Source organism: Harpia harpyja, chromosome Z (genome assembly GCF_026419915.1).
Source record: "Harpia harpyja isolate bHarHar1 chromosome Z, bHarHar1 primary haplotype, whole genome shotgun sequence".
In the NCBI taxonomy this organism is placed as follows: Eukaryota; Metazoa; Chordata; class Aves; order Accipitriformes; family Accipitridae; genus Harpia; species Harpia harpyja.
In genome coordinates this window covers 96849237-96876177 of record NC_068969.1, presented here as the reverse complement: position 1 = coordinate 96876177, position 26941 = coordinate 96849237, and the positions used below count along the sequence as shown (strand labels likewise).

The 26941-nt window shown below is 39.8% G+C and overlaps 1 protein-coding gene across 2 annotated transcripts; it reads right to left on the bottom strand.

Moving 5' to 3' along the window:
• Positions 1–2520: 2520 nt before the first annotated feature.
• Positions 2521–26323, bottom strand: MIER3 (MIER family member 3). Of its 2 annotated transcripts, none has more exons than XM_052775903.1 (13): positions 26132–26323; positions 25296–25320; positions 23256–23401; positions 21203–21337; positions 19644–19764; positions 17334–17419; positions 17061–17133; positions 13489–13640; positions 12947–13028; positions 8874–8965; positions 6873–7000; positions 6544–6689; positions 2521–6461 (listed from the first exon to the last, which is right to left on the bottom strand). In XM_052775903.1, exons 1-13 carry the CDS (start codon positions 26138–26140, stop codon positions 6004–6006), a joined length of 1653 nt encoding a protein of 550 aa, XP_052631863.1. In that variant the 5' UTR covers positions 26141–26323; the 3' UTR covers positions 2521–6003. The 2 variants fall into 2 exon arrangements, with proteins under 2 accessions (XP_052631863.1, XP_052631862.1); XM_052775902.1 differs by having other exon boundaries at positions 8874–8968; positions 26132–26322.
• Positions 26324–26941: the final 618 nt, after the last annotated feature.

Below are 26941 nucleotides of genomic sequence, written 5' to 3'. Positions count from 1 at the left end.
GAGGGACATGTCTGCTGGGGGAAAGAGCTGCAAGGGGTCAGCACAAGAATTGGAAGCCCACTTTAAAAAAGCAGTTCTTAATCAAGCTACTGAAGTATTCAGTAATCAAGAGTCTGAAGTATCACCAGTATGATTTAGAGCAGGTGGACATGAAATAGCCTGTGTCAGCTGTCCTGGTTAACACACTTGTGTTTGAAATGCCTGTCCACAGGGGCAGTCCACCATGAAGGGCTGGGCTGGGGGGGGCGATTGGTGGCAGCTCAGAGGGCCACCCTTCCCTCAGGGCTTCGTTCTGGGAGCTGTTTTATCCATCATCACTGCCTGTGGCCATGGAGATTGTGATGAAGGCAAACCACATCTCCCTGCTCTGGCGCTTGTGAGTTGGAAGGACTGAGAATGAGTTTGTCAGGCACTGAAAAGAATATAATCTGTTAAGCTACTGATGGATATCTATGTGTGTACACGTATTCATATATAAGTGTGTGTATCTATATATTCATACATATACACAGGTGTGTTTCTATACAAATATACAGATATCTAAGTGGGACTGGTGCAGCGGCTACAGTTCCCCAGGCAACTCCCACAGCACTCTGGTAGGAGGAGAGGGGGAAAGGTGTGAGTACATAAATGCTGCTGCTCATCCGTCCCTCCTCCCTTGCTCTCAAAGCCACCATTCCTTCCTGGCCATTGCTCATCAGACCCTACTGTGAGCTGATCTGACTTACTTGCTAAATGTGGTAACACCAACACAACACACAGGCTTGCTCACTCGTTTTGGTTTCTGCTATTACAGTGAGCTCAAACAGCTCATATAGAGGGGCCAGAACAAGCAGGACAGCAGGTAGCCTATAGGTGGTGGCTGCAAGTTGCTAATTTGACTCATGGGATCTTATGAAGCCATGCTTTAAGACACTTTTATTTTGCATATAAAGGTGACGTTGTACTTACCTGACAGCTCCTTGTTGCCTGCCGGGCTGCTCTGCTCCCTGGCTGCATGCTCCTTCCCTGTTCTAGTTCTGGAGCTCACCTGGCAACACAGAAAACCGAGTCGGTACATGCAGCAAAAGGGTGATGTTCTTCTGCCAAGTTAATGAATTGCGTCAAATCTGTTCGCAGAACAGGCAGATGTGTGCCAGCGCTAAGGCAAAGGAGCCGGTGGGGATCAGCAGCCATGCTGCAGGACAGCAGGTGGCCCATTGCTTCAGCATAGCACGAAGGCAGCAGGAGAGCATGCTTCTGCTGGGGCATCCTGATCTCCTCCCGTATTGGAGGGCCAAGATTTGCTGGGAGCTCTAAATTACTTTTCCCTACAGAGAAGGAAGAGAAATCCAAGAACTAGTAAAAACTATTTTAGCAAACTGATCACTGGGGTTTATGCTTCTAGTCTTTGCTGCTTTACATGTTGTGGACAAAACAAGGACTTAGGCACTGAAGAGCCAAGCACCATAAGGACTTCAGGGGCTTCTTATCTTTTTAGTGGCAGAAGCAGATGTGTCCCAAGATTACTATAAAGTAACTATTGAGTTGGGGGGAGATGTTTACATTATATACAGGTATACTAATTAAAACCATTTTTAAGACTCCAGCATTGCAAGGCTAACAATTAGTTGCATCAAAACATGAAAGGACTAGATGGGGTCAGTCATTATGATTTGTACTAATAGCACTGATCTTTATGCTAAGCAACCAGAAAAAGAGAGGTGCAGCTTGTCACCAAAGAGCTTTGAATAGGTATTTAATTTTGCACCTTGTATCAACCATTGTTACAAAGGCACTTATCTTGCATCTCTTCATCGGAGGAAGCAAAGCTCATTACATTACTTGGCAAATTACAACTTTTGCTGTTCAGAATTGTATTATCTTGCACTTCTATCTAATTAAAAAAAATTATCTTTTCTTTACCCCAAGCTTTATTGTGCCAGCCATTGCAAAACCAAGCGTGGTGGGCCTAGGAAAGCACAGCACTAATTCTGGCCTTTGACCGCATTGGTATGTAAGATCTTAGAGGTAATACAGTGCTTTTCAGGATCCAAGATTAGTGGTCATTTTCTTGAGGGAAAGGAAAATCAAGACAACAAGCATTTCAAACTGTTTAACTTCAGCATTAAGGCCTAAGCCAAGTAAAATTTTTGTATTCACTGTAATCTAGCTGGATGTGGATTTAAGGATTTGGGCAAGTTTTCTTACACCAGAGAACAGGAACGTGTTCCCTACAGTTTACCGTGCAGTTTGAATACTAGCTTATACCGCTGCGATGCGTTACTCTGAAGTTACGTTTAAGTCCCATCTAAGATTTTGCTATGCTTAAGCCATAATGCTTTAACGTTTGAGGGAAATCATTACTTACTATCTTACCTGCATCACTGTATGCTGCATTTTTCACTCTTCTCTATGTAACATTAGGTAGCGTGGTAGCGTGCACTTCAGCGGTACCTGGAGTTCTTAAAATGTGTTCACAGTTACTGCTAAATATTTATGAAAATGAAGTAGCAAACATAGTGCAGATGTATGTAAAGCTTTACAAGTAAAGAAAGGTTTCCAGACATTTATTTCTGGAGCTGTACACCAGGTATTAAAGTACAACAAATACAAAATAATGCTCAAAAAAAAAAAATCAGTGTTTATGTACAAATATTAAAACCAATGCAACAACAGCGACTTCCTCTTGAACACATGATACTAGAACATGTTCCGATTGTCACTAGATTTGTTGTTATGCACAGGGTACTTACTTTGAACTGAGAATAACTGGAATCTGTTTTATTAGGAGAACTATAACCATTCCTACTGTATTTTACAATTGATAGTATCTTCAATGAAAAATAGGAATAAAAAAAATAGTAACCTTGTCATTATCTTATAAATTATTGTATTTAGTTTCCCTGTCTGTAGACAATGTGCTTGTAATGCTGGGCAAATAGTGTCCCTGTTGGTCAGTTAATCCATTAGTTTACATTCAAAGTTGAAATATTCACTAGAGACTTTGGTTAAATTAAGTAGTATCACTATGTTCTACTTGATCAGAATTTTTCCTATGTTTTTGACCCTCAGTTTTAAAAATTAAAAACAGGAAACAATTGCACAATTCATTGACCTAATTGTACACAATTTAGTATTCTTCAAACAGTATTGTACATCCTTCAAGTAAATTCAGCAGTTTGACCATAAGAGGAAAACTAAACATTTAAAAACCTAGCATGAGAAGATGATGTATGACTAACCAAAGTAAAAGTATTGCTATAATCACAGCACCAGTTACACTCCTAAATGAATCAGCTACCCTCTTCAGATTCCCTGTACATAAAAAGGATACATTTACCAACACTGCAGTTGCCCATTATGGATTTTTTTGGTTTGTTTGTATGAAGAAAAGGTGTGGCAAAGGACAAAGAATTCATCACAGTTTGTTATAAGAATTGTGCTTCACCATCTAAGAACCAAGGCAATGTAATTTCTTCATATGGCTGCAATTCAGTTATCTTCATGCTGACTTTCAAAACGCAATTCTTTTAATAAACAGTAACAAGTTCTCCATTTAAATGTTTAAACTGAGAGAAAAATAAGTAAGTCCAGCTTTTAAAAGAAAAGTTCAATAAATAGCTATTTTACATGGATAGAGTCATAGTGGTACAAATTTATGAATGTCACATCAAGCATGCACAAAAATGTAACTATACACAGAAGTAGTCAGAAAATATTGAAATAGATATCTAAAAAGATATGAAGAATTTACATATTTACAAAATCTTGCAAATTATTGCCTCATTTTAACAAGGAATTAAAAGTAAACGATACCAGCTAGCTAGCCAACAGGCTAAATAAGATCAGCATTTAAAAATCTATTAGACTAGCTGGAATTCATTTTTCTCTCATACCATTTTCTGAATTTTGGTCAAAAGTCTTTATTAAATAACTAAAGTGTCCATTCAACTTGCTGACAACCCAAACCTTAGACAAGTCTCTGTCTACTTTAAGAGCCCAGCAATGCATAGATAAACTGAATATATTACTGCATCAGCTAATGAGAATGGGCATGTTCATTTAAGTGCAACTGGTATAAGCATTCAGTCATCTTTGTATAATGATTTTTATACAGACCAGCCACTCACTGTAAACCCATAGATAAACTTGAATGTATAACAATGGAGGATTATGGCCAGTATTTTACAAAATTACGTAAAATGTGTTGATTCATAAACAAAAAAAACAAGGTACAAAGTTCAGCACAAAACACAGCAACAAGAAGCTGACAACTTGGCTAAAAATGTCAGAGTACAACACAGGGCCAAGGCTACCTGTTATTTACTGTGTACTTACTAAAGTTACATATTTCAGATGTGTAAATTAAGAACGGATTACAAAATTATGTCTACTTTTGTCCACTGTGCTAAACTAATTTGTTTTTAATATGGTAGATGTGCTATTGCGTAAACATTTCAAAGCAATCTTCGTTACAATGCTGTAAAGAAAACTCCATACGCTCCATCCAAAACTCAGGATGTCAATGCATTTCACAGTATGCATAATAAATACCCTCTTCCCTTTCAAATATTAAAGTCACTATTTTCTAATTACTCAGCATAACCTTGAAGCAACTATTACAAATATCAACAATGCAAACTTAATCACTTGAATAATGAAAACAAATTAGTGGCAATTAAATTTGTAATACAAACAGTGCAAAGAAAAAGTATGGCAGGAAAGGGGTAATCCTATTGAAGTAAGGTTCAGATTCTCATTAAAAAACCCTGAAAGCTGTATGCTACAACCAGTTACAAGCCAATACTATGCTTGGGCTGCCTCTCCCGCAAGAACTAGAACAAACGTTTGCAAGACAAACTTCCTGGATGGCTAAATTGCACTCAGTGTTCAAAATAAAAAAAAAAAAATGTACTGAAGTTACATAGTTGCTTTTATGGGAAACATTTTTACTCATCCTTTCCTATTTGACCAAGGTAGTGAAGTGCCATTTTTGAGCCAATGACTTGCCAAAACAAATAAATGCAATCCACACTAAAGAAAAACTTTCAAATACATACTTCAAGGTTCTACTATTCCTATATAAACTAGATAGTCCCTCAAAACTGTAACACTTTGAACTGCAGTGCTCCAAACAATTTAAGATGTCTTCCAAATGTAGACTGCTTGTTTAGTGGTAAATCCTAAGCTGTGCAGACTGTAGCTTTATACATCAGCTGCCTTAGGAAACTTAAGGTACACAATTACATTACTCTTCAAAGTCGTGGACAAAACCCATCCGAATACAATATAGCCTAAAACGCATCTGTTTAAGCCAGTAAATAAGTTTAAAGTACACAGACACCAATGGCAGCATAATTACTTCTGTGTAAGGTAGCCATGGCCTATATTTTTGCAACAGCATCGAAGTGTAGGTCTTCACACTTTAGTCATGTTAAGTCCCTTGTGCTAGCTTCCACCAAGATGAACTTGCTGTTTTGTAAACTGAAGTGCTCTAGTTTAGTATCACATGAGAGAAGGTTCCATTTAAAAAACATCCTTGTATGTTTGTGCAGTTTAAATTAAAGAAACCCATCCCTGCCTTTATAAGAAAAAAAAAAAAAAAATGCTACATTGAGCAGGGATCAGGATCGGTACCTGTAAACATTGTTATTCCACTGCATCCGTTACGGCAAAAGTAACTTAGACTAAAAAGCCACTCCAATTCGTTCAGAACTTCTGTGCTGGTTTTGAAACGGTGGCCTCCGTCTACAGGCTTTAAAAAAAACTGAAGCAGAGCTTAAAGCTGCACCACAGAGTTCTCTTAGTCCCAAACTCTGCTGAACATCCTATGACATTTCCACATTTATGGACTGAAAAAGAAATTACTCTTGATAAATCAAGATATAGTTCTATACATACAAAGACATCACTGATGTCATAAAGTTCAAACTTCCAGTGAAAGACTAAGCAAACCTGATAGCTCCCACCAAGTTTACTACTACTGCATAAAGTACCCACTGTTTGTTTAGTTTTCCACAGTCATTCTGAGTGAAGGGCAGCATGTTGGTGAAGAGTGTGGGTATTGATAAAACCATTTGTCTCATTTGCAGATAGACTGCTGAAGTCAGCCACTGAAACAGCCATTTTGGCACTGGTAATATGGTGTGTGTGGTTCTCGAAGTCCACACCAAGGTTATTTACAGAGACATCACTCATGAAAGATTCTGGGACAGCAATTCCCATTTTCAATCTCTTTGCAGGTCTTTCTGTCTCCTCACTGCACATGTTCATTGGGTTTAGCTCTGAATGATAAAAGCCAGTCTCAAATAAATTAAAACAATCACTTTCACCATTGCTAGGCAAGTTAAGCAATTCTTCTGTTCCAACAGGCACGTGATTAACTGGTGCTCGGGGTAAGCTGTCCATAGGAGGAAAGGTGTCATCCAGGCAGTTCACATCTGAAGTGTGGCAGACTGTAGCTACACTATTTGTCAATGCTGGAGAAAAGATGAACACAAATGCAAATGAAATAGTTGTTTGCATAGTTACAACAAGAAATTTTTTTTTTCCTTGATTTACCTGTCAACTCATTGGCAGTGATAGAGTTCAGAATGCTTAACTGTTGATCAGGAATGGTTTCTGTTCGACTATTAGATGTTAAGGCTGAAGAATGCACTGCGCCACCAAGGGCTTCTGCTTCATCGACCAAACGATCCATGTAGTCCCTAAAAGAATATTGCATCCATAATGTATTATTTAACTGGAAAACAAAGCCTAAAAGTGATGATGGATTTAATTTCAGTTGCCATAGCCACTGCAGCATTATACTGCAATGACAGAAGGAAAAAAAAAATCCTCTACATTTATGATTTGTAACAGAAAACATATTCCAAGAACGTTTTACTTACGTAACTCCTGGGTGATGGTTGTATCTCTTCTTTCCAAATCTTGTTTGCTGAGCAAAGTAATCATAACGTTCTGACTTTTTCCACATGTAATAGAAAGCCACACACTCAGCAACTGTTCTAGTTCTCACCTAAAAGAAGGCAGGAAGAATTGACAAGATTAATGCAAAGACTTATGTTTTGTCATCTCTCCAATTCCCATTCCTGCAATATTGTTAGTTGTATTGTTCTAGTATCTGGAACAAACCAATTAGATTAGAAGACTTCAAAGATCTACAGTTTCAAGTATTACATTTGTTCTACTGTATGCATTATTGACTTTTTTAAAACTAGATTGAAACTATATCTACATCTGAAGCATTTATATATATAACAATTTTTTTAAACTATAAGATAGAGTCTCTCTTAAGATGGAAAAAGCTGAGTAAATCAATGACCTAAGAGAAGTGACGCAGGAAAGACTTTGGGTACTTATTCCTTTTGGGGAAGTCCAGAATCCTGGAGGCTTTGACAACAGATAATCACAATGATAAATGCTTAAACAACAAAATAAAATTGTAGTCTTGTTGAGAAGGTATAAAGGACTCAAAAGATTCATTTTGATCTATGTTAACTGTCTCTTTCCCCCAAATGGAGTTTGCTATATGAAATCAGATTCTTGGTAGAAAAAGTCGTTACTTCTACCTATATTCTTATAAACTACATCCATTTTTAGATGCAGAAACATTTCACATCATCCTCAGCCCACAGTTCCAGTTCAAGTTTTACAACTAGCATATACAACTCTATCAGCTGGCAGTAAACTATACTTGAGCTTAATCAAACTCACGGAAACATCAGAGGCAAATCCAAAATACCTTGGGTGTAATAATAAACCTTGCTAGTTTAGACAACAACATACCAGGCAGGGGAGGAAATGAGCAGATGTCCGTATGCTAGTGATATCAAGTCGCAGTTAACGGCGCTTTGCAGTACAGTGATAAGGAAACACCTCATGTTAAATTCTTCCACACACAAAAGCTTGTCTAGCTGATACTTTTGAAATAGAAGTGGCATCAGCTTATGCTGAGTCCCAGAACCTTCCCTGAACTTTCTGGCATTTTACCCTTTTGGAAAAAAACCCAGCTGATTTCTTAGACAAATTCCGATCCATAGCAACATATACATCAACCCACATACTTTGTTGCATGTTGGAAAAAATATTTTAAAATTATTTCTTTGCATCTCTGATGAATTACTGTTTATTGGTAAGGTCCACTTAAAATCTGAACCACCCAAATATTATTTAGGACAGGTTAAACCAGGTATTGAGCATGACTAGCTTACTGTTGCTGAACAGCAATGACAAACCTATCAAGTTTATCTGAAATACAAGACCACCAGACTCCTAAAGGAAAAAACCTTCAAGGTGGTATCAAAGTATAAAGTAGATACACAGAATATTTGGAAACATCCATATTGACAACTGTTGCTTTTTGATTAACTGCCCCCCCCCCCCCCCCCCCCAAATCCCTATTCTTCAGGCACAGATCAGTCAGTCAGAAGCAATCCAGATCAAGATTAGAACTCCTTTGCTGGCCACAAAACAGAGTCCTTATGGATGACTACACTTCCTGAAAACACAAAGAGCTAAGTCTGTTTCAGTAAACTTACACCTTCCTGGTGACAAAAATAAGTTAAGATGCGTTTTCCCCTCCCACTGCCATGGTATTGAAATACTGTACTTCTAGGAGAGGCACACATTTAAACTAAATTATAATATGAATGCATAAATGGAAGTAATGCCAACATAAGTCAATTTCAGAGATAATACATTGACTCATCTTGCAATGCCTAGTTTTCCAATGACATCTGAGGAAAAATTAGGACAAAAATGCCAAGCTGGTTTTAATATGTTGGTTCTTATTTCACTCTTCTGCATGGCTTCTGACAAATGTATTGCTTTTACAGATTTTCAGCATTGTATCATCTACTAATTCTTCCACTTAACTGTAAAATACTAACCTTGTTTTTCTGTATGAGATGAAAGTCCTTTCCATAAATAAGAAGTGCATGTTCAAAGCTTCTGCATTCTTCTTCCGTCCATGCTGTCATCTCTTCTAGACAATTATAAAAGTAGCATGATAAACTTGATTTCACTCACTAACCTTTTACAAATAAAATATTTGTTGCTAATGGATGACTACCCAAATACATTCTAAAAAAAAAATCCATGTTCTTTCCTCTCCTGTACAGATATCCTACCTGAAATCTAACATTCTTCTTTATAAAGACTCATAGAAGAGTTTGATTTCTGAAATCTTTTATCCTTGAGAGCAAGTGACATGCAAAAGATTTGATTTATTATTTCTTAATAAGTTTGTCATCAAAAAACCAAGGTTTGATAACATCACTGAGGTGTAAGCTAGAGATAATTTTTCTGAATATTTCTTCTCACACAGGATACAAAGAACAGTGATCGTTCAAAAAAAGAGTGAAGGAACAACCTGTTGTGACGGATACCCCTGCTCTGAGTGAGCGAGCAGTACTTTGATTCAGGCACCACCAACAAGGCAGCCTGAGATCAGCCCCACTGTGCAAACCGTGAGAACTGTGCTAGGCTGTATCTTCTCAGGAACCAAGGAGTCTAAGCCATGTCTTATCAGGAGCTAACAGTACCAGCCTGAGCTGGGAGTAGACAAAACTAAAACTGCTACAGCTGCACACCTGCGTGTACACCAAAGAGGAGGGCTGACTACGAGTTGGTCACTTTACGCTATAAGTATCTGTAGCTGCTCCAAGCCCTCTGAGCTCTCCTGCAGAGCAGCAGTCTGGGCAGGACTGATCTCCGCTTGAGCAGGGAAGAGACGCCTCTCAAGGTTATCCTTCAGAGTTCAGACATCCCCTGCCCAGGATGTAAAGGCTCTAATTAGGTAAGTGACATTTTACATTAAGCCTAAAAGTATATTGTATACTAATGACATGTATATATATCAAGTTATAGCTTAATTATTAGAAGTGTAGTAAGTAGTAGAGTGTTTGACCACCACCTAATTATCAATTAATTATTGTTAAATCAGTTTAATTACTACTCAATTGATTAATTACAGTTTAATTACCAATCAACGATTAATTATCATTTGATCATTTAATCAAATGTTAGTTTTTACTAAAAACCCCTTTTAGTTAACCCCATAACGATAACTTTTCTCAATTATTCACCTGCAACAAAAAATTGGCATAGTCAGCAGGATGGCCGATTCAATCACTGACTAGTTATGGAGTCACAAAGTTAACACTTCACTGAAATTTTCATATGACTGGGTGCGTGAAAAGTGGGATAATTGGAATAAGATAAAAGAACAGTTGAACCCTGTAAAAGGGAAGCTGAAAGATGGTAAAGAGAAGGTAATAATAATAATAATATACAAGATGTTGAAGAGGTATTTAGGAGCTGCCTATCGGTTAAAAGAATGTGAAGAACAAGAAGGGAGAATGTTACAAAATTAGTTTGAACAAAAAAAGTGACAAGAAATGCTGTTACCTCTGCAAATAAACCAAATGCTTAAACAACCAAGGGAGGAAAAAAGAAAAAACGCAAAAAAGCAAGGCTGAGTATCTCTGGCATGCCTCCTTAACAAGGAGACTGTATTATGTTAGATCAGGATGGCTTTTGGGGACCAGGGGTGCTCTTGAATGAGAGACCATCCCCTAACACTGAATCACACTCTATTACCCGTTGAGTAGCATATTGGGCAGGAGGCACAGACCCTCAGGATAGAGGGGAGCCCACTGCTACATCAGTAAGAACATTAAAGTGAACTTTTTACTGCCATTACAAAAGCAGCCTGCCTTAACAACAGAGGTGCACGTGGTGATTACCCTGTCTCTGCCCCTGTAGACCCCAGAGCCATGAAACCGCTAGTAAAAGGAGCCCCAGCTGTTTTAAAATTGTACTTCATTGCAAAAAGGGATGAAATAAGACAAAACATAGAACATAATGCTCAGGAGGGTCAGGGTGGCCAAACCCTTCTCTGACCCATCCCGACCTGGGCAGACTTGATGCATGGCATTGTAAATCATAGTCGAGAAACGGGGTGGGATGAACGAACACCAGCAGGGCAGTCCTGAGCTAACACAGACAGCAGACGGATCTGGCAAGTAAGACAGACTTCACAGAACCCCTGACACTTTCCCCAATCTCGTAAACCTCCTGGCGAGGTAATGGACCCCAAGAAAAGGCATAATGAACCATGAAAGAAAGGCTTAGCTCTAGGCATACCTCAGGTAGCCATACAGGGCCAAATGACTGGGACTCCACTTAGTCTGATCCAGGCTTTTGAAAAACAAGGGCTATCAGGGAATCCGGAACAAACCAAACAACCATCTGCTCCTAAAGATCCCAGGAATAACCCTTTCAGATTTCACAAGGTGGAACTGCAAATATCTCTCTCTGTTGGTTTTTTTTTTAAGATAAAACCTGCAATTTCTAAAACTGAATTTTAGTTTTACAAACAACAACAACAACAACAACTCATTAAAAAAGAGTAAGACTTTTAAAACAAAGTAGCTCAAACTATTTGAATAGGTCAGTTTTGTCTCAAGTATCGTTGCTTTCCTACCTTGATTACGGTTTGGATCTATATAATTAAGAAGGGATATTTCAGGCATCTTACATTCATAATGGTGATCCAAAGTTCCTGTTCAGCTGACATTTACAGCCAATGGCGGGGGGGGAAAAACACATTTCAAAACATTTCTGGAAGCAGACACTGAAACCAAGACCTTTCTGCTCCCAGAAGGAGGAGATAATCATGCCACTGCAAAGCCATTTTCTTTCTTTCTCACCCCACTGATTTTGCACTCCTTACTACAGAGTTCTCAAGCTTTAAAGAGAAAAGATCCTCATGTAAAGCCCAACAGTTAAGAAATTATTCTGGGAGTCGTGGATTTTTAATTCTCATCTTGAGATAGCAGTGAACTTCAGTGGGTAGATCAGATCATAGCATAATGGTTACCCTAAGAGACAGGCACTGACAGTGTTATCATCCTTTATCATTTTTAATGAAGGTATAATAAGTCCCATTTGATGTGGGGCAGGACAGGGAGTGTGAGTACTAGTCCTTAGGACAGAATTTTGGGCTCTGAACTACAAATGGGCAGAGGTATTTTTCAATCCCAGAACAGGAACATAAATCCTAGAAAGGTGTGGGATTTAGGATACAACCCTGCAACTGATACTTCCTTATTGTTTAGGTCTATGCAATCTCCTGCTGTATATGAGCTTTCTGAAGCACTGCTCTGATAGTCCTTATTGTACCCTTCAGCTTTACCTTAGATACTTAGCTTTCACAGCACCTAACTTGTAAACACTCAAGTTCCCTTTGAATCCAATTCTGAGTAGGGAATATCTGTCAGACTATCAGTTTATATCAGGGCTCATACTCCATTTCTGCTTTATGTAACACGTATGTTAAAATACAGGACAAAGAACTGTCTTTGCTAAATGATAAACTCTGACTTTCATTTAAGGGAGTAATAAAGTCAGGGACAAACAAGATGGAAGCTTGCTTTCCACCGTAAACTCGAGCAAAGCTCTCCATGCTCTACTGAAGACCTATGGAACTATACAGTAGAATCAATTTAGGATTGGCATAGCACAACATTAGCACAGCGGGGAAGAGAGTGGGGCTTATTTATATAGCCAGCTGTGTTCTCCTGATTTTGTTATAAATGTCATCAGATTATAATTCATCATGATCTTAAAAAGATGCTGTAATGTGGGTGAGAACTGCCACACGGGAGGCAAAATCACCGCTCCCCCCGACCCCTCTCCTCAGTCTGTGCCATTGTTACAACAGCAAAGGAGGAATGAAGGGAAGGTGGAAAACTGATCCTCAACCTCTATACAAGTTGCAAACTTCTCTAGCAGGAATTTCCAACTGGCCAACAGTCAGATTATACCTAATCTGTGCTAAAGACATCATGGAAAGGGATGTGCTCATCAACCCGATTCTTACACAAGGTTTATCTATGCAACTTTTTTTTTTTTTTTTTTCCAAACATACATTTCTGAAAAACAAGGTATTCTCTCTTACCCTGAGACACCTTTCCATTTGAGCAGTACCTCTCAATTGCTTCTTTAACATTATGGCTACTTTTAAGAAGTTCATACAGCGCCTATAAAATAGAAAAAGTCTTTAGAAAGAGTCAATGTTTGCAAATATCCAATCTAGACCTCTAAAACTAGCCTTTCAGTTAGCATATCTAACATAAAAAAGAGAATTTTTCTTTATAGAAGATGAGAATTTTAAAATAACAACCAAAAGCAAAACCATCTAGAAGTTAAGGCAAGGATTAATTAAGAAAGTGTAAAACATTATATGCCATTATTAAAAAAAGCTGGATTTGTCAACAGCATGGCAATCAGAAACATCACAGATCACAACACTGCTAACATTCAAATACTCATAATTTTAAGCATGTGCTTAAAATTACAAATAAGATCCTGACCCCAATAATATCTAATTAAAAAAAAAAGAAGTTGAGTATTGCTGCCTTTATAACAGAAGGCAAAGAAAGAGAACACATTTTAATTACAAAGCAATGTGTCACAAATGGAACAGGATATAAAACATACTTGTTCATTGTCCCGTGTATGTAGTCCTTCAGGAATTCTGCCAATCATTTTTTCATTTCCTGTTCTTAAGGAGGTTTCAAAAAGGTATTCTTTAACTTTACTTTCTGAGATCACATCAGGTTTCCAAAGTAAATGGTCTTCATTTTCATAGGCTGTTAAAACAGAAATCCATTAATGCCAGGTGTGACATTTTTAAGACTGTAACATTAAGAGCTATTTCACAAAGACAAAGAACACAGAAGTAATCAAATCAAGCACCATCATGCCACTTTTAAATTGCAGCTCACTTTTTCCCCAAAAGCCTCAGTTAAGAGACAGACTCTGCAGTGTGACATGGTGAAGAGATTCAGGTTCCATGAAGATAAGAGACTGAACTCTTGAGATGAAGAGTCTTTACAGAGGAGCAGCTTTTTGACAGCTAGATGATTCAAGTCAAGTTATGCATATCTATTCATCATCTCCATATAAACTAACTAGCAAAACCATTCACAGTTTTGTTCAGCTGTTTTCAAAAAAATAAACTATAGTTTACAGTAAAAGTGTAGGGTATTACTTTAATATTTCAAATATTACATGTAAAAAAAAAACCCAAAAACAAGAGGAGGTAGCTAATTGGTCATTTTCAACTAAAATTTGCCAAAGATAACTTAACAGAACAGAAATCTAGGTCTCAATGTGGTAATCTGTTTTTCCATTCACTAACAACTGAATGCTGTTAAGAACTTGTACGTTGCATACTTTACAAGGAATCAGGATGTATATTCCTCCTTCATAGTACACTAAAATCATGCATGCACCTCTTAAGTAGCTTATTTGAAAGACAATAGATTGGAAATACGGAAGAGTTGGACTGAACCTGTCAGTCTGTGCACGTTTCAATTCTAGATTAAACTATAAATCCTTTATTCTGATCAACAGTTGTGATTAACATTGCATGTAATGTTTTGTGTACTGTCTTGGTGATAGAAAATTAGACAGTTATTCAATTCAAACACACAAGCATAATGGCTGTTACAGTAGAAGAGATGAAGATTCTCAAATCTCTCATAAAACTGTGGGAAACAAGATTAAGCTAAGGTGAGGAATAAAATCACATGTCCTCTGAAAGTTCTGTTACAGCTTAAGAACATGGAAAACTTTCAAACAGATATGTTACAAGTGTAAGGTTTATAGAAGAACAGAACTGCCTTCTAGCACAATTCTGGTAGCTGGGAGTACATAGGAGAAATCATAGAATCACAGAATCAGAATTGTTTAGGTTAGAAAAGACCTTTAAGATCGTCGAGTCCAACTGTCAACCCAACACCACCATGCCCACTGAACCATGTCCTGAAGTGCCACGTCTACAGGCTTTTTGAACACCTCCAGGGATGGTGACTCCACCACTTCCCTGGGCAGCCTGTTCCAATGCTCAACAACCCTCTCAGTAAAGAAATTTTTCCTAATATCCAATCTAAACCTCCCCTGGTGCAACTTGAGGCCATTTCCTCTCATCCTATCATTAGTTACTTGATAAAAGAGACCAGTACCCACCTCACTACAACCTCCTTTCAGGTAGTTGTAGAGAGCAATAAGGTCTTCCCTCAGCCTCCTTTTCTCCAGGCTAAACAACCCCAGTTCCCTCAGCCGCTCCTCATAAGACTTGTGCTCCAGGCCCTTCATCAGCTTTGTTGCCCTTCTCTGGACTCGCTTCAGCACCTCAATGTCTTTCCTGTAGTGAGGGGCCCAAAACTGAACACAGTACTCAAGGTGCGGCCTCACCAGTGCCGAGTACAGGGGAACAACCACCTCCCTGCTCCTGCTGGCCACACTATTTCTGATGCAGGCCAGGATGCCGTTGGCCTTCTTGGCCACCTGGGCACACTGCTGGCTCATATTCAGCTGGCTGTCAACCAGCACCCCCAGGTCTTTTTCTGCTGGGCAGCTTTCCAGCCACTCTTCCCCAAGCCTGTAGTGCTGCATGGGGTTGTTGTGACTCAAGGGCAGGACCCAGCCCTTGGCCTTGCTGAACCTCATATAATTGACCTCGGCCCATTGATTCAGCCTGTCCAGATCCCTCTGTAGAGCCTTCCTACCCTCCAGCAGATCAACCCTCCCTCCCAACTTGGTGGCAAACAGGGGCTTGTATTTGCAGATGACATCACAAGCTCTTCAGAGAGTACAGAAGAGGAGGCTTTCACAGAATCCTCCACCCCTACAGCCAGGTCCAACCTCTCCAAGCACTGCTGACACTCATCTTCAACCTCCTTTATCAATCAAGACAACCCAGCACTTCTAGCTGGAGTCCATGACTGATAATTGCAAAAGGAGCTCCTTGGGCTCTCTGATCTGGGAGCTACCTCTTTGCTCTTGGCCATGCCAGCAGACAAGACTCTCACTGGTTCTCTCTGGCACCAACTCATTCCAGAGAAAGTTGTGAGATTAACCCCCTCCTGGTCATCCTCTGGTCATTGGCACTTCTCTAGTTCTTGGCTAAGGAGAAATCAAGATGTGTAAATAGTAAAAGGACTATCCAGATAAATCTGGTTCTTACTCCTCCATTTCTTACAACCCATAAGCATCATGCTTGAATCTTAGAAAACAGGAGACTTCCCTAGGTCTCTGAAGCAACACAAGACATGTTCACTTGCTAATGGTTCCAGCTCCATCCATACCAAACTTTCTTCTTCTCTACTGCAAAGGATCATTATTCAAAAAAGCAGTTAGTAATGGTGAAAACACTTGATATACTTCATGCGAATAATATTCCCATGAAATGTTACAGTTCTAACAAAAGTAACTTACAGAATATTGAAAATTTACAGAAAAAAACCCAGAATGCACTTAATTTATTAACATTATCCCCCAAACTGTTCCTTAATTTCAGAGCTGTTCCACGCATGAGCAAATTTCTTTCATTATTTGCTTTTTGAATTCCACAGCTGTATGTTCTATACTTTTCTCATAGTGAAGGTTTCTAAAGATACAAAACTCTATTAAATAAGGGTTTTTTTCTACTGTAGCACAATTGCAGTTTTTAACCTAAATTTACACTGGAATAATATCATACTTAAAACATACTAGTTTTTAAAAGACAGTGTATCAGAACCCACATCTTCTACTCATGCTATGGAAATTTAAAATAGTTTATTGCTTTATTTTCCATATCCATTTTGTAACCTACACTGTTGTGCTTGCCAAAAAACAAGCAAAGAAAAATACTGTTTTGAAGATCTTCAGTGTAAACTAAATTACATGCTCATAGCCCAGTTATGATACTCTGATGAAAATATTTCCTTCTTGATCCACAGTTTGTTGCCTCCTAATATTACTAGATACTTCAGAATTAACACTGTAATCCACCACCCAATGTTTTCTTCAGAATGTCCTCTCAAAGTTGAAGAATCACATTCTGAGATATAATTCTGTGGTTGTTTTACTTCAGTTTTCTAGTGCCTTTTTTTTTTTTTTTATTAAGGTCTCTGAGACTTTAAGTAAGCCATTGAATTTACCTTATAAATTTAAATAACATTTTTCCATCAACTGCTATGTATAAACATAAAATAAAAAGTAAAACAGTCAGAAGAACTTACCCTTTTCATCATCACTGTATCTGCCAAGGTAAGGTGGAATTTCAGCCTGGTACTGTGAACCAACCATTATTTCCTGAAGATGTAACAAAAATGAAAAGAGAAAGGTATTAACTTAATATTTTGTGGAATGGAAGCATTAAAAATGCCATTAACCTGGCATTTGGCAGAGAATTCCAGAATTAAGGTACTATTTTAGATATGTACTATAAATCTTAATGCATTTTTCTTAACAATAAAGTTCTTTTAACTTTTTTTTTAAGACACAATCATTACCTTTCTCAAATCTTCAGATGAATTACCATTGTCTGCCTCTAGATCTTCACCATCTGATTCCTTATCTCCATCACACGTAGTGTTTGCTTCAGACACAAAGAAGTTTGGTTTTAGCTAGGAAGAATTTCCAGTTCAAACACAGAACTACAAGATAATGTTTACTTTTGAAAGGGGCACCTTGCTTTTATTCTGGGAGCCTTAAAATGAATCTGTTGACCTACATTTCTGTCAGAAGTCTGTTAATCTACATTTCTATCAAACTAACATGAAGTCAGAAGGCACTGGTACTTGTATACTGCAGAACGGAAACATTTATCATCACCTCAGCTGAAACAATCTACCGTATTTCTAACAGTCAAAAGGAAATGAGATCATGATTCTTCATCAATTTTCTCAAAAAAGGCTTATACCTTACAGAAAAGGTATGAGAAAACCAGAAAACTTCCAGGGCTATGACTTAGCCTCAGGTTAATCACAAAGAAAGTAAAGTTGAAGGCATGTCTTTATTACCTACTAAAATCTTTCATCAGAAGTTTTAATGGGCATTCAAAACATTCCTTTAAACAGGGCTGCCTCAGCATGGAGTAAAGATACAGGAGAGATACACAAAATGGAATAAGGAAAAGTCAGCAAAAGACTGCTTATTCCTTTTTTTTTTTTAATTAGGAAGAAATACAGCAGAGCACACCAAGCAATTCAAATACAGTACTCCACACAAGAACTCGTATTTTAGAATCTGCAACACTGTGGTACTGGGTTCTGAAGTAATTCTGGTTTTATAGCTGTATAATCTCTGGCAGAATGGAATCCACAGTTCTGATATGATTAAAGCTATTTTGTATTCTCAAACTTCAGAAAAAATATGCTTATAAATAGGGTTGCAATTTTAGCTTCGCCACAACTAAACAGAATCGTCAACATCAGAGACAATATCCAAGACTCTATGGACTGAGGCTCTTCTTCTGTAGTCATTACTACAATCACCAGTCTATCTCTTTTTCTTGTTAGAAGTAGAACGCAAGAAGCTAACCTAAATGCATGAAGTAACAATATGCCTGGATAATCATAGGCAATTATTTCTTCCAATTAAAGCAAATTTAAAATAGCCTATATTATGTATTAGACACGTTTATCTTAAAAGTTAATGTTATCTTAGTACCTGAGAAATTGACAGAGATCAGAAAAAAAGGTGAAACTGCCAACAGCACAGAGAACTGACATCTCCCTCCCTGAAATGGTGGATATTTGATTTTAAAATATCCAGCCAAAAGTTCTAATAGAGAAAGTAACATTCTGATAGAAAACCATGACAGCTGAAAACAAAGATCACTGTTTCTTAATCCTCTAGAAGATGAGGGGCTAATTATTTTTTCTATAAAGCTGCCACACTTTCAGTGTCATATTCATTAACAGTTCACAAGCAATGTTTAAGTGCCAGCAAGTTTGTGGTTTGCTTAACTGAAAAAAGGGTGTTATAATTTTTAAGGTTTTTGTATCTCTCTTTCAATACAAATGTCTTATTACACAATCAGCAGCATGCAAAGGGCTACAATTGCTGATGACTGAGGCAGCACATCCCCTTTATCATCCCCCTGCTCTAGAGGAATGAAATCCCCCAGGAATAGCTTAAGATACTTGCCAAATCAAAACTGTGATAAAAATCCTCCACATTGCTCTAACTCTAGTACACCAGTGAACAAATAAGCTGCAACAGGCAATGAGGAATATCTCGTCCAGGTTGGATAACTGAACCACTGGTTCTCAGATCTTTCCCGTAATAGCTCCATGGGTAGTGAAATTTTGGTGGTCATGGGTTTATAGGCCCCATCCCATATAAAACCACTTTGGCTCACCCCATGAAGTTGAATGTGTGAAGGGAAATAATCACAAAGAAACCGCGTCCCAGTTCACATCCACAGGCTGCACGGAGAAGTCACTGGCTTAAAAGCAGCAGCAAAAATTTTAGTAGAGAAACACTAATTTAAAAGAATGGGTTACATATTCATGTAATTCACTAACATATTGAAAATGAATTAAGGGTGTTCCTCAATACCACATTAACTATTAATTATGAAGTTATTGTATATGTAGAGAAATTAATTTTACTTGTGCTTTGAGAACAGTACCAAATATAAGTCTTTCAGGTAATCAGTAATACCAACCAAAGACAACATTCATGTACAACATCCTGCAAAGCACTGTTTCTCAATTCCCAGTAAAGTCAGCACTACCAGTTTTGTTATTTTAAGCTAGGAAGCTACATATAATGCTAAGAATTTTTGAGTACTATTAAAAAATTAGGTTTCCTACATCTTAATGGCCGAGGAAAGAAGTCAGTAGCCTCATGTGAAGTAACTGATGGTGTCAAGTCATCAGCAGAGGACTGTGTTTCTTCATCATCACCCGACAAGAGGTCTTTAGCTATTTCCTCCTGTATCATTAAATAAAAAACATAAAACCTCAGACTGACTATTAAGCATAGACTGGTGAGCATTTAGATTCAGCAAATTGTAAGTCTCATTAATTAAAAAGAATTATTTTACCGTAAGTAAATTTAGCAGACCATACTCCCTTAATTAAAAAGCTAGTTTGCTTCTCCTAAATCTAAGAGCAAATATAACGATTCATTTCAGAGTTGAACACAGGGGTTCATTTCCCCTTTGTCTTCTATTAAAACAAATGCACTAGAAGTAACTTCTGCAAGCATCACTCTCAGATGTTCCTCCAGCTGCTTCCCATGAAAAATGCCAGTGGAAGCATCCTCAAATCTGTAGAATTCTGTCATTCTTTCCATCACAGATATACTGAAGTTTTAAAAGGCTGCTACCCCTTAAACTCTGGGAAAAAAAAACCCCAAACAGCCAGGCATTTTTGTAGACTTTTGCTGAGAGGACAGTTACAGACAATAGACAACCTGTTATCTTCTCAAAATACAAAAAAATTGATGTTTCTGTAGGTTAAAGAAAAAGATGTTACGAAAGAAAAAGCACACCTCCTCCACCAGCAGACATGTTTGAACCCCTCTGTAGAGAGGTTAGGAAGGGAAAGAACTGTATTAGACAACAAGCCGACTACATTTTTGTAGCCTCAACACAATTGTGAATCCTAATGAGAATCAGATGTGCAGAGCCATCATTATATCCTACTTTCTGTGGACTGTACCATTACATCATACTCACAGAAAGTAAAAAAAAAAAAAAAGACATACTTATACCTACGTACTTTATAATCCAAACTACAAGCTGCATATGCTTTACAGCCAAAAATCAGACTAAAATCTCAGAATTCAAAGTCAGCTTGCAAATCACAGAACCCGAAGTTTTAGGTTTTTACATCAGCAATGCAACACATGTAGTCACTGCACATAAAACAATCTCTCTCTCACTCCCCAAAGTTGAGATCTTTCCAAATGATATGCACTTGAAAACAACATTCCAAGGCATTCAGGAGTGCATTTTCAAGTTATCCACAGACATTTTGATACTTGACATGTGTGTTGGCAGTCAGAATTATTACTTCTGGACATTGCATACACTATCAAAAAATCCCACTTCTATTAAAAAAAAAACCCACCTATTGAAAGTTCAGTATGTGTTTTAGAATGTGTTTTAGAAGAACTGTTAACTTATTCATTTCTCATTTGTAGTAATATAGTGCCACTGAAGTTGCTATGCATTTGTAAGTGTGATAATTATAATTAGAATCAGATCCTCAATATTGTTGAAAAAGAATGAATTCAGAGTAATACTGTATATGGAAATTAACAAAGATACATATTTTGTAACATTAAGAGATAGTGAAATATAATTTAAGGTCACCTGGATTTCTGCATTTAAACCATAATACAGGGGAAAATGGTTCTGACTTACTTTATCTAGAGTCATATCTGGAAGTTCATCCGCAAGTTCACTTGGAGAGCTATCAGCACTGGAACCCGCCATAACTGGAATCGTGGGTTCATAGCCGTAGAATGCCAGTAAATCTTCCAATGGCATGTTTCCTTCCTAACACAAGAGGATTTACAAACATTTCAACATATTGCCAAATACTTGTAAACAGTTCAGGCCTAAAAGGATAAGACATAATCTGAAGAACAAAAGTAAAAAACAAACAAATAAAAACTTAATTGAAAGCAGGAATCTTGATTCAGGCACAGGACTGAAATAATTCATAACCATGTCTCTTGGCATATAGCGAAGTCCCATCAAGCAATTGTAGAAAGTTGTTTACTGGATGAAACTAAAGAGTAAGTATTAAAAATTTGCTCCTTATCTGATTCATACTGTAGAGCATGATTTGCCTATACTTCTTCAAGACAGAAGATATCCTAGAAACACTAACAAGCCTCCTACAAGAGAGAAATGCAGAAAAACTTGAAGACTTTAGTCCTACAGTTACAGCTGCAAGTGTGCAAAACCCCACAAAAGTAAACCCATATAGCAACTTTTAAGCCCTCCTTTCCATCTCCTGCACAATATATTTTACAATGACTGTTGAGAAGGTAATAGGAGAAAGACAGCTAATGATATAGAAAGCAAAAATCAAGAGAAAGGCTTGATTTCTAACTTTTTTCCACCAGCTTTTGATCAAGTGATTGATTTCAGTATCATCATATCTGCATCCTAATTCAATTACTAAAACAATAAACAGTGGAGATTTTTTTAGTTACCTGATTCAAGCCATCAAAATATTAAAAATATTTTCCAATATTTATACCTTTAAAAGTTATATTACCTTTAAAAATTTCCTGTTGAACTCATACACTGATTAAATTACTTGTTTTCTTTAGTCAGCTAAGGTCTTAGTCCTGCAAAGACTTTTCACAATGAGTAAACGTAAACTCACATCCAAGTCTTTCCAGGATCAGGACCTAAAGTAATAAAGTGTTTAAGTTGAGCGGCTCTCAATTCTTCTACCTTCTATTATAGAAGCAATAAGATAATTTTGTGGAGTAAGTCCATTTTAACCACCAGACTTGGCGAGGTGCTTCGCTATTATAATTGCAAGTTCATAATCAGCAAAAATGTAATTGTAAAGGTAGCAGGACAAAAAAAAAAAAATCAGGAGTATAAACACTGTTAACTCCACATTTAGAAAATTTGTTCTCACACAGACTACAAAAACACAGCCTCATATTTGATGCTAAAAATTACACTTTCCTGGAACTCTGTTGACCAAAATCTGCAGTTATGCTGAGTGGTGTAAGTGGGTCACCCAACAATAATGCAAGCAACATCAATTTGTGGGTGTTCATCATTCAGCAAGCATTTAAAATGGGTGATGCACTGCCACAGATGAACAAGAGGTGTAAATAGGAAAAACATGTAATTAAAGAGCGTAAAATGGAATAGGAAAAGCCAAGGAGCATGCTGGTCATTCTGTACACCTACCGAATGCCAAACTGATGAAACTAAGACATAGAACTACCACTTACATAGAAAATTAATGTGATCCATCATGCCTAAAACAGGACTGTTTATTTGCATATTGAAAAGCAAAACCTAACCAACAGAATGAAATACAGCTAGCTGTCACTTAATAGTATGCAAAGTGTACAGCTTCAACTTATATCCAACTTACAAAACTTAGAAGTCATAAGAGATATTAGATGATAGGACTCTAAAACCTGCTTCAGTGATTTCTCTATCAAAGTGAAAGGACTACTAAATGAAAAAGAATATGAACTTAACATAACACTGATATCTTTCAGAAGCTAAGTTCAGGCATTTGGTGAGGACGCACTGTTATATGCTAACTAAACATGATTTTCTTTTCTTTTTTTAAACAAGCTGCAGAGGCATGTTGCAGGAAATATACATTTCCAGCATTATACAATACAAACTGAAGAACAGGTTGAGTGTTCTTTTCACTAGAAAAGTTACAACATGTATGGACATTTATGAGAGCACGAGTCACTCTTACCTTTTCTAAATCTTCAATTTCAGAGCTGAAATTTTTGCTTTCTTCCATCATCTCCTCTTCTTCGAGAGTTCGCTCATCATCATAATCATGTACCAGCATTTCAGCAGATGGGTCAAAGTCATGATCCTCGGACGATAAAGAGCCAACTATCAAAAAAACCTAATTTGAGTAATTTTTTTTCTATACCAACATATGAAATTACATCACAGAAAAAAATATGGTTGCATGAATTCTTTTACATACAGGGTCAGAACCCTCAATGGAATAACTGGAACAAATTCTTAACTACTTGACAAATTCAGCTGTTTCAGCTGGCTTTCCCTTTTCATATTTGTAAGTAGTAGGTGCAGTTTTGTCTCTTGCAGTATAGAGTTATTGCTAGAAGTACCTAAACTACTAAAACAAAGTTTCAGAAAGTACAATCCCAAATTAGTATTTTACTGAATGAAAGATTGTGCAAAACATCCTTGAAATCATCATTAAGGTACAAAGCGCACACGTCACAAGATTTCAGATGCTGCAAGACTGTGATTTATAGACTCTGATTCTATTTATGTGATTTATATGGTAGCAAGCAAGTTTTCACTGATAAACAGCTAACTTAGATTATGAATCAGCTTCCTACTAACAGCAAAATAAACAGCGAGATTTGCCTCAGATTAGTTTAGCCTCACAGATGGATCTTTTATTAAAGCTAATTTAATTCTTAGCACTTAATCTATGAAGAAAGAATAAACATAGCAGAGTTTCAAGAAATATTGAAGAAAATATACCAGAAAAAACAAAATGCTTCTAATGGATCACATTAATTAACAAGCCATTGTGACAGCTCTGTGGTCCAACAGACACTTTCATTGCTCAAGGATACTCATAAGTCATCAAAAAGTACTGTAATTGTTTTTGTTATTATTTTAAGTGCATTTTGCCAACTCTTAGAAAGGTTATCATTAGATCCAACAGGCTTTAAAGATGTGAATATTCTGCACTGCAAAGTCAGTGTTCTACAATAAAAATCAGCAATTATGCTAAATGTTCATTCCTTATATGCAGGCAATGGAAGTAAACTTTGTCTTTTTAGCTCACTTGAGACAATACTGTGAAAGTTCATAATATCATACTGTAGAGAAACATTCAGGCCAAAAATGCTTTTTATTCACGTTATTCATATTATGGTCTCACAGAACTTTCAGTATAGCTGATAACGCTAATCCCATTACAGTAATAACATTACGTGTTGAATTTTCCTGCTGTTGGCCATCACACCCTGATCCAGTTTTAAAGAAGTGTCAACTGCCTTAACCTAATATATATTTATATATATGTGAGCTCAAGATTACTGCTTCTCATCACTGTTCTAACCCACCTTATGTTTGAGTAACTCAAATGGAAGTTCTATTCCACTCACAGACTTTAGATGAAAAAGTCCCACTTCTTTAGTAGCTCTGAATGCTCAATATCCCATTTAAAATATTTAAAACCACATTCAAGAATACAAGCCCAATAAATTTCGTAAGAGTAGTTAAAAAAGAAGACAAACAGCCAATGCAGAAGGCAGTTACACACAAGCAAATTCCCAAATACTTCTTTGAGGGTAGCCCTGCTGATGTCAACTATGCTTGCTTGTGTAAAGTATTCCAAAGAACCTTAACAGCAGTTAAAGCCTTACAAATTACTTAGCATTATGATTTTAAGCATTTTCTCTTCTACCAAGAAGTTAAAAATTTACACAAGCCTGTAGTTATCAGCAGCAAGAGAAGCAGTCTCTCTCCAGGCTACATGGCTTTACTGAGATACTGACTTAAAAGCACTACAAAACTTTGTTTTCATTTTGGGTTCCCAGCAGCCAATTACTAACTGCAACCAGAGTTAAGGGAAGGACTCCACAGCGCACATCTCCTTCTCTTAAAAATCTGGCAGGCGGTTAATTGCGTGCACACGAATCGTTAGGAAAGCTACGAGGGGATAAATTTGGGAAGGAGCAGAAGGGAGAGAGTGGTGGGCTAGCGGCAGGCCGGGTGCTGGAGGTGGGCGAGGACGAACCTGGGCTCGAACTCCCAAAGGAAGCCTGCGGGGAGGAGAGAAAGCGAGGTGAGAGAGGGTTCCCTCCGACCCGGCAGCAGGCAGAGGTCTTCATTTCATGCTCTCCCCCCTCCGCCTCCGGAGCTGCGCCATTCCCCCGCCGGCCTCGGCCCTTGCGTCCCGCCCTGCCAGCCCCTCCATCCCCTTCACCCTCTCCCATCCCTCCCTGCCTCCCTCCTTCCTTCCCTCTCTCGCCCGCTCGCTCGCTCCCCGCCTGCCGCTCTCCTTCCCTGCTCTTCCTCCTCCGCTAGCAGAAGCCCCCCCCGCCAGGAGCCGCGCCCGGCCCGGCCCGGCCGGTGCTCCCGCTGCCTCCGGCCCCGGTCGGGCGGGACATGACAGGGGGCGGCAGCGGCGGAGGCAGCCGGACCGGCCGCCGTCTCTTCCCCGCTCCCAGCCCGGGGCTCGCTCCTCCTCCCTCCCGCCCGGCGCTCCTCCATCGCCGCCGGCCCGGCCCGGCCCGCGCCCCCCGGCGGCCCGGCGCGGCGGCCGCGCCCCCCTCCGCGCCCGGCCGCGGCCTGTCGGCCGCCCGCGGGCTGCGAACCCGGCACCCGCGCTGCGCGGCGCCCGCCGTGCGGCCTAGTCGCGCAGGCTCCCCGCTGCCCCGGCGCCGGCGGCTCCGCCGGCCGCCCCCCCGGCCCCGCCGGCTCCCCCCCGCCCCCCCCCCCCGCCCCGCGCCGCCGGGCCGCCCCGGAGGCGCCTTACGGGGATGTCGAGGCGGGCGCGGGGGACCCGTCGGCGGCGGGGGCCCGCGCGGAGCCGGCCGAACCCCGGCGCCCCAGCCCGCTTTCCCCGCTCACCTCCGCCATATTGGGACGATCGGGCTGAGGAACAGCGCTGCGCCGAGTGCCCGGATGGGGCCGCTAAGCCAATGGCAGCCGCCGAGCCCCAGCCGGAGCCGGCCGGGGAGGGAGCGGAGGGGGCCGGCGGGACCGGGCTGGGGCGGAGGAGGCGGTGCCGGGGCAGGGGCAGCGCCGGGACCCCACCTCTGGCGGCGCCGCGGCCTCCCGCCCCGGCCGGCGACGGCGCTCTGCCCGCCCCGGCTCTGCCCCGCCCGGAGAGGGCGCTCGGCGCCCGCCGCCGCCCAGACCAGGCCGGAGGGGCGCGGCGCCGGCCGCCGCCCTCTGCCCGCCCCGCCCGGGGGAGCCCGGGCCGGCAGCGGCCGCCCGCCCCGGCGACGAGGCGAGCGGGAGCCGGCCGGGGTCCCCTCGCCGTGCTGCCTTGGGGCCCCGAGGCCGTCCGGAGCCCGGGTAGCTCGGACACCTCCCGCCTGGGGTCAGCGAGCCTCCGACCGCCGCGGCTTGCCGCCTTGTCCCGGGGCCGGGGATGCCGTACGGGAGCGGGGGACCCGGCTGCGTCCCCTGCGCTTCGCTCGCCACCGAGCCCCTTCCTCGGTGCTGGTGTGGAGGAGGGCTAGCAGTTACACTGGCACCCGGCGGCCCGGGTTTTTGGAGCAGGAAACGAAATGTCAAGGCCTTCGGACCTTCCTGTCGTTGGTTGCCTGCCGTGGCTTAAACGGAGAGAGTGAAAATTACTTGGCGGTGGGTTTTTCTATCTAAAGGTTGAGGCGTTTTACATATGAGTAAAATCATTCTGGATTTTCAGTGGTA

Bases quoted from the DNA above. Each gene is read 5' to 3' on its own strand.
- MIER3 (XM_052775902.1), bottom strand. The intron at 17,420-19,643 runs GTAGGAAACCTA...TTGTGTCTGAAG, and splicing joins CTTTCCTCGGCCATTAAGAT to CAAACACTACGTGTGATGGA. The intron at 17,134-17,333 runs GTAATGATTGTG...TTACATCTTCAG, and splicing joins CATCTGAAGATTTGAGAAAG to GAAATAATGGTTGGTTCACA.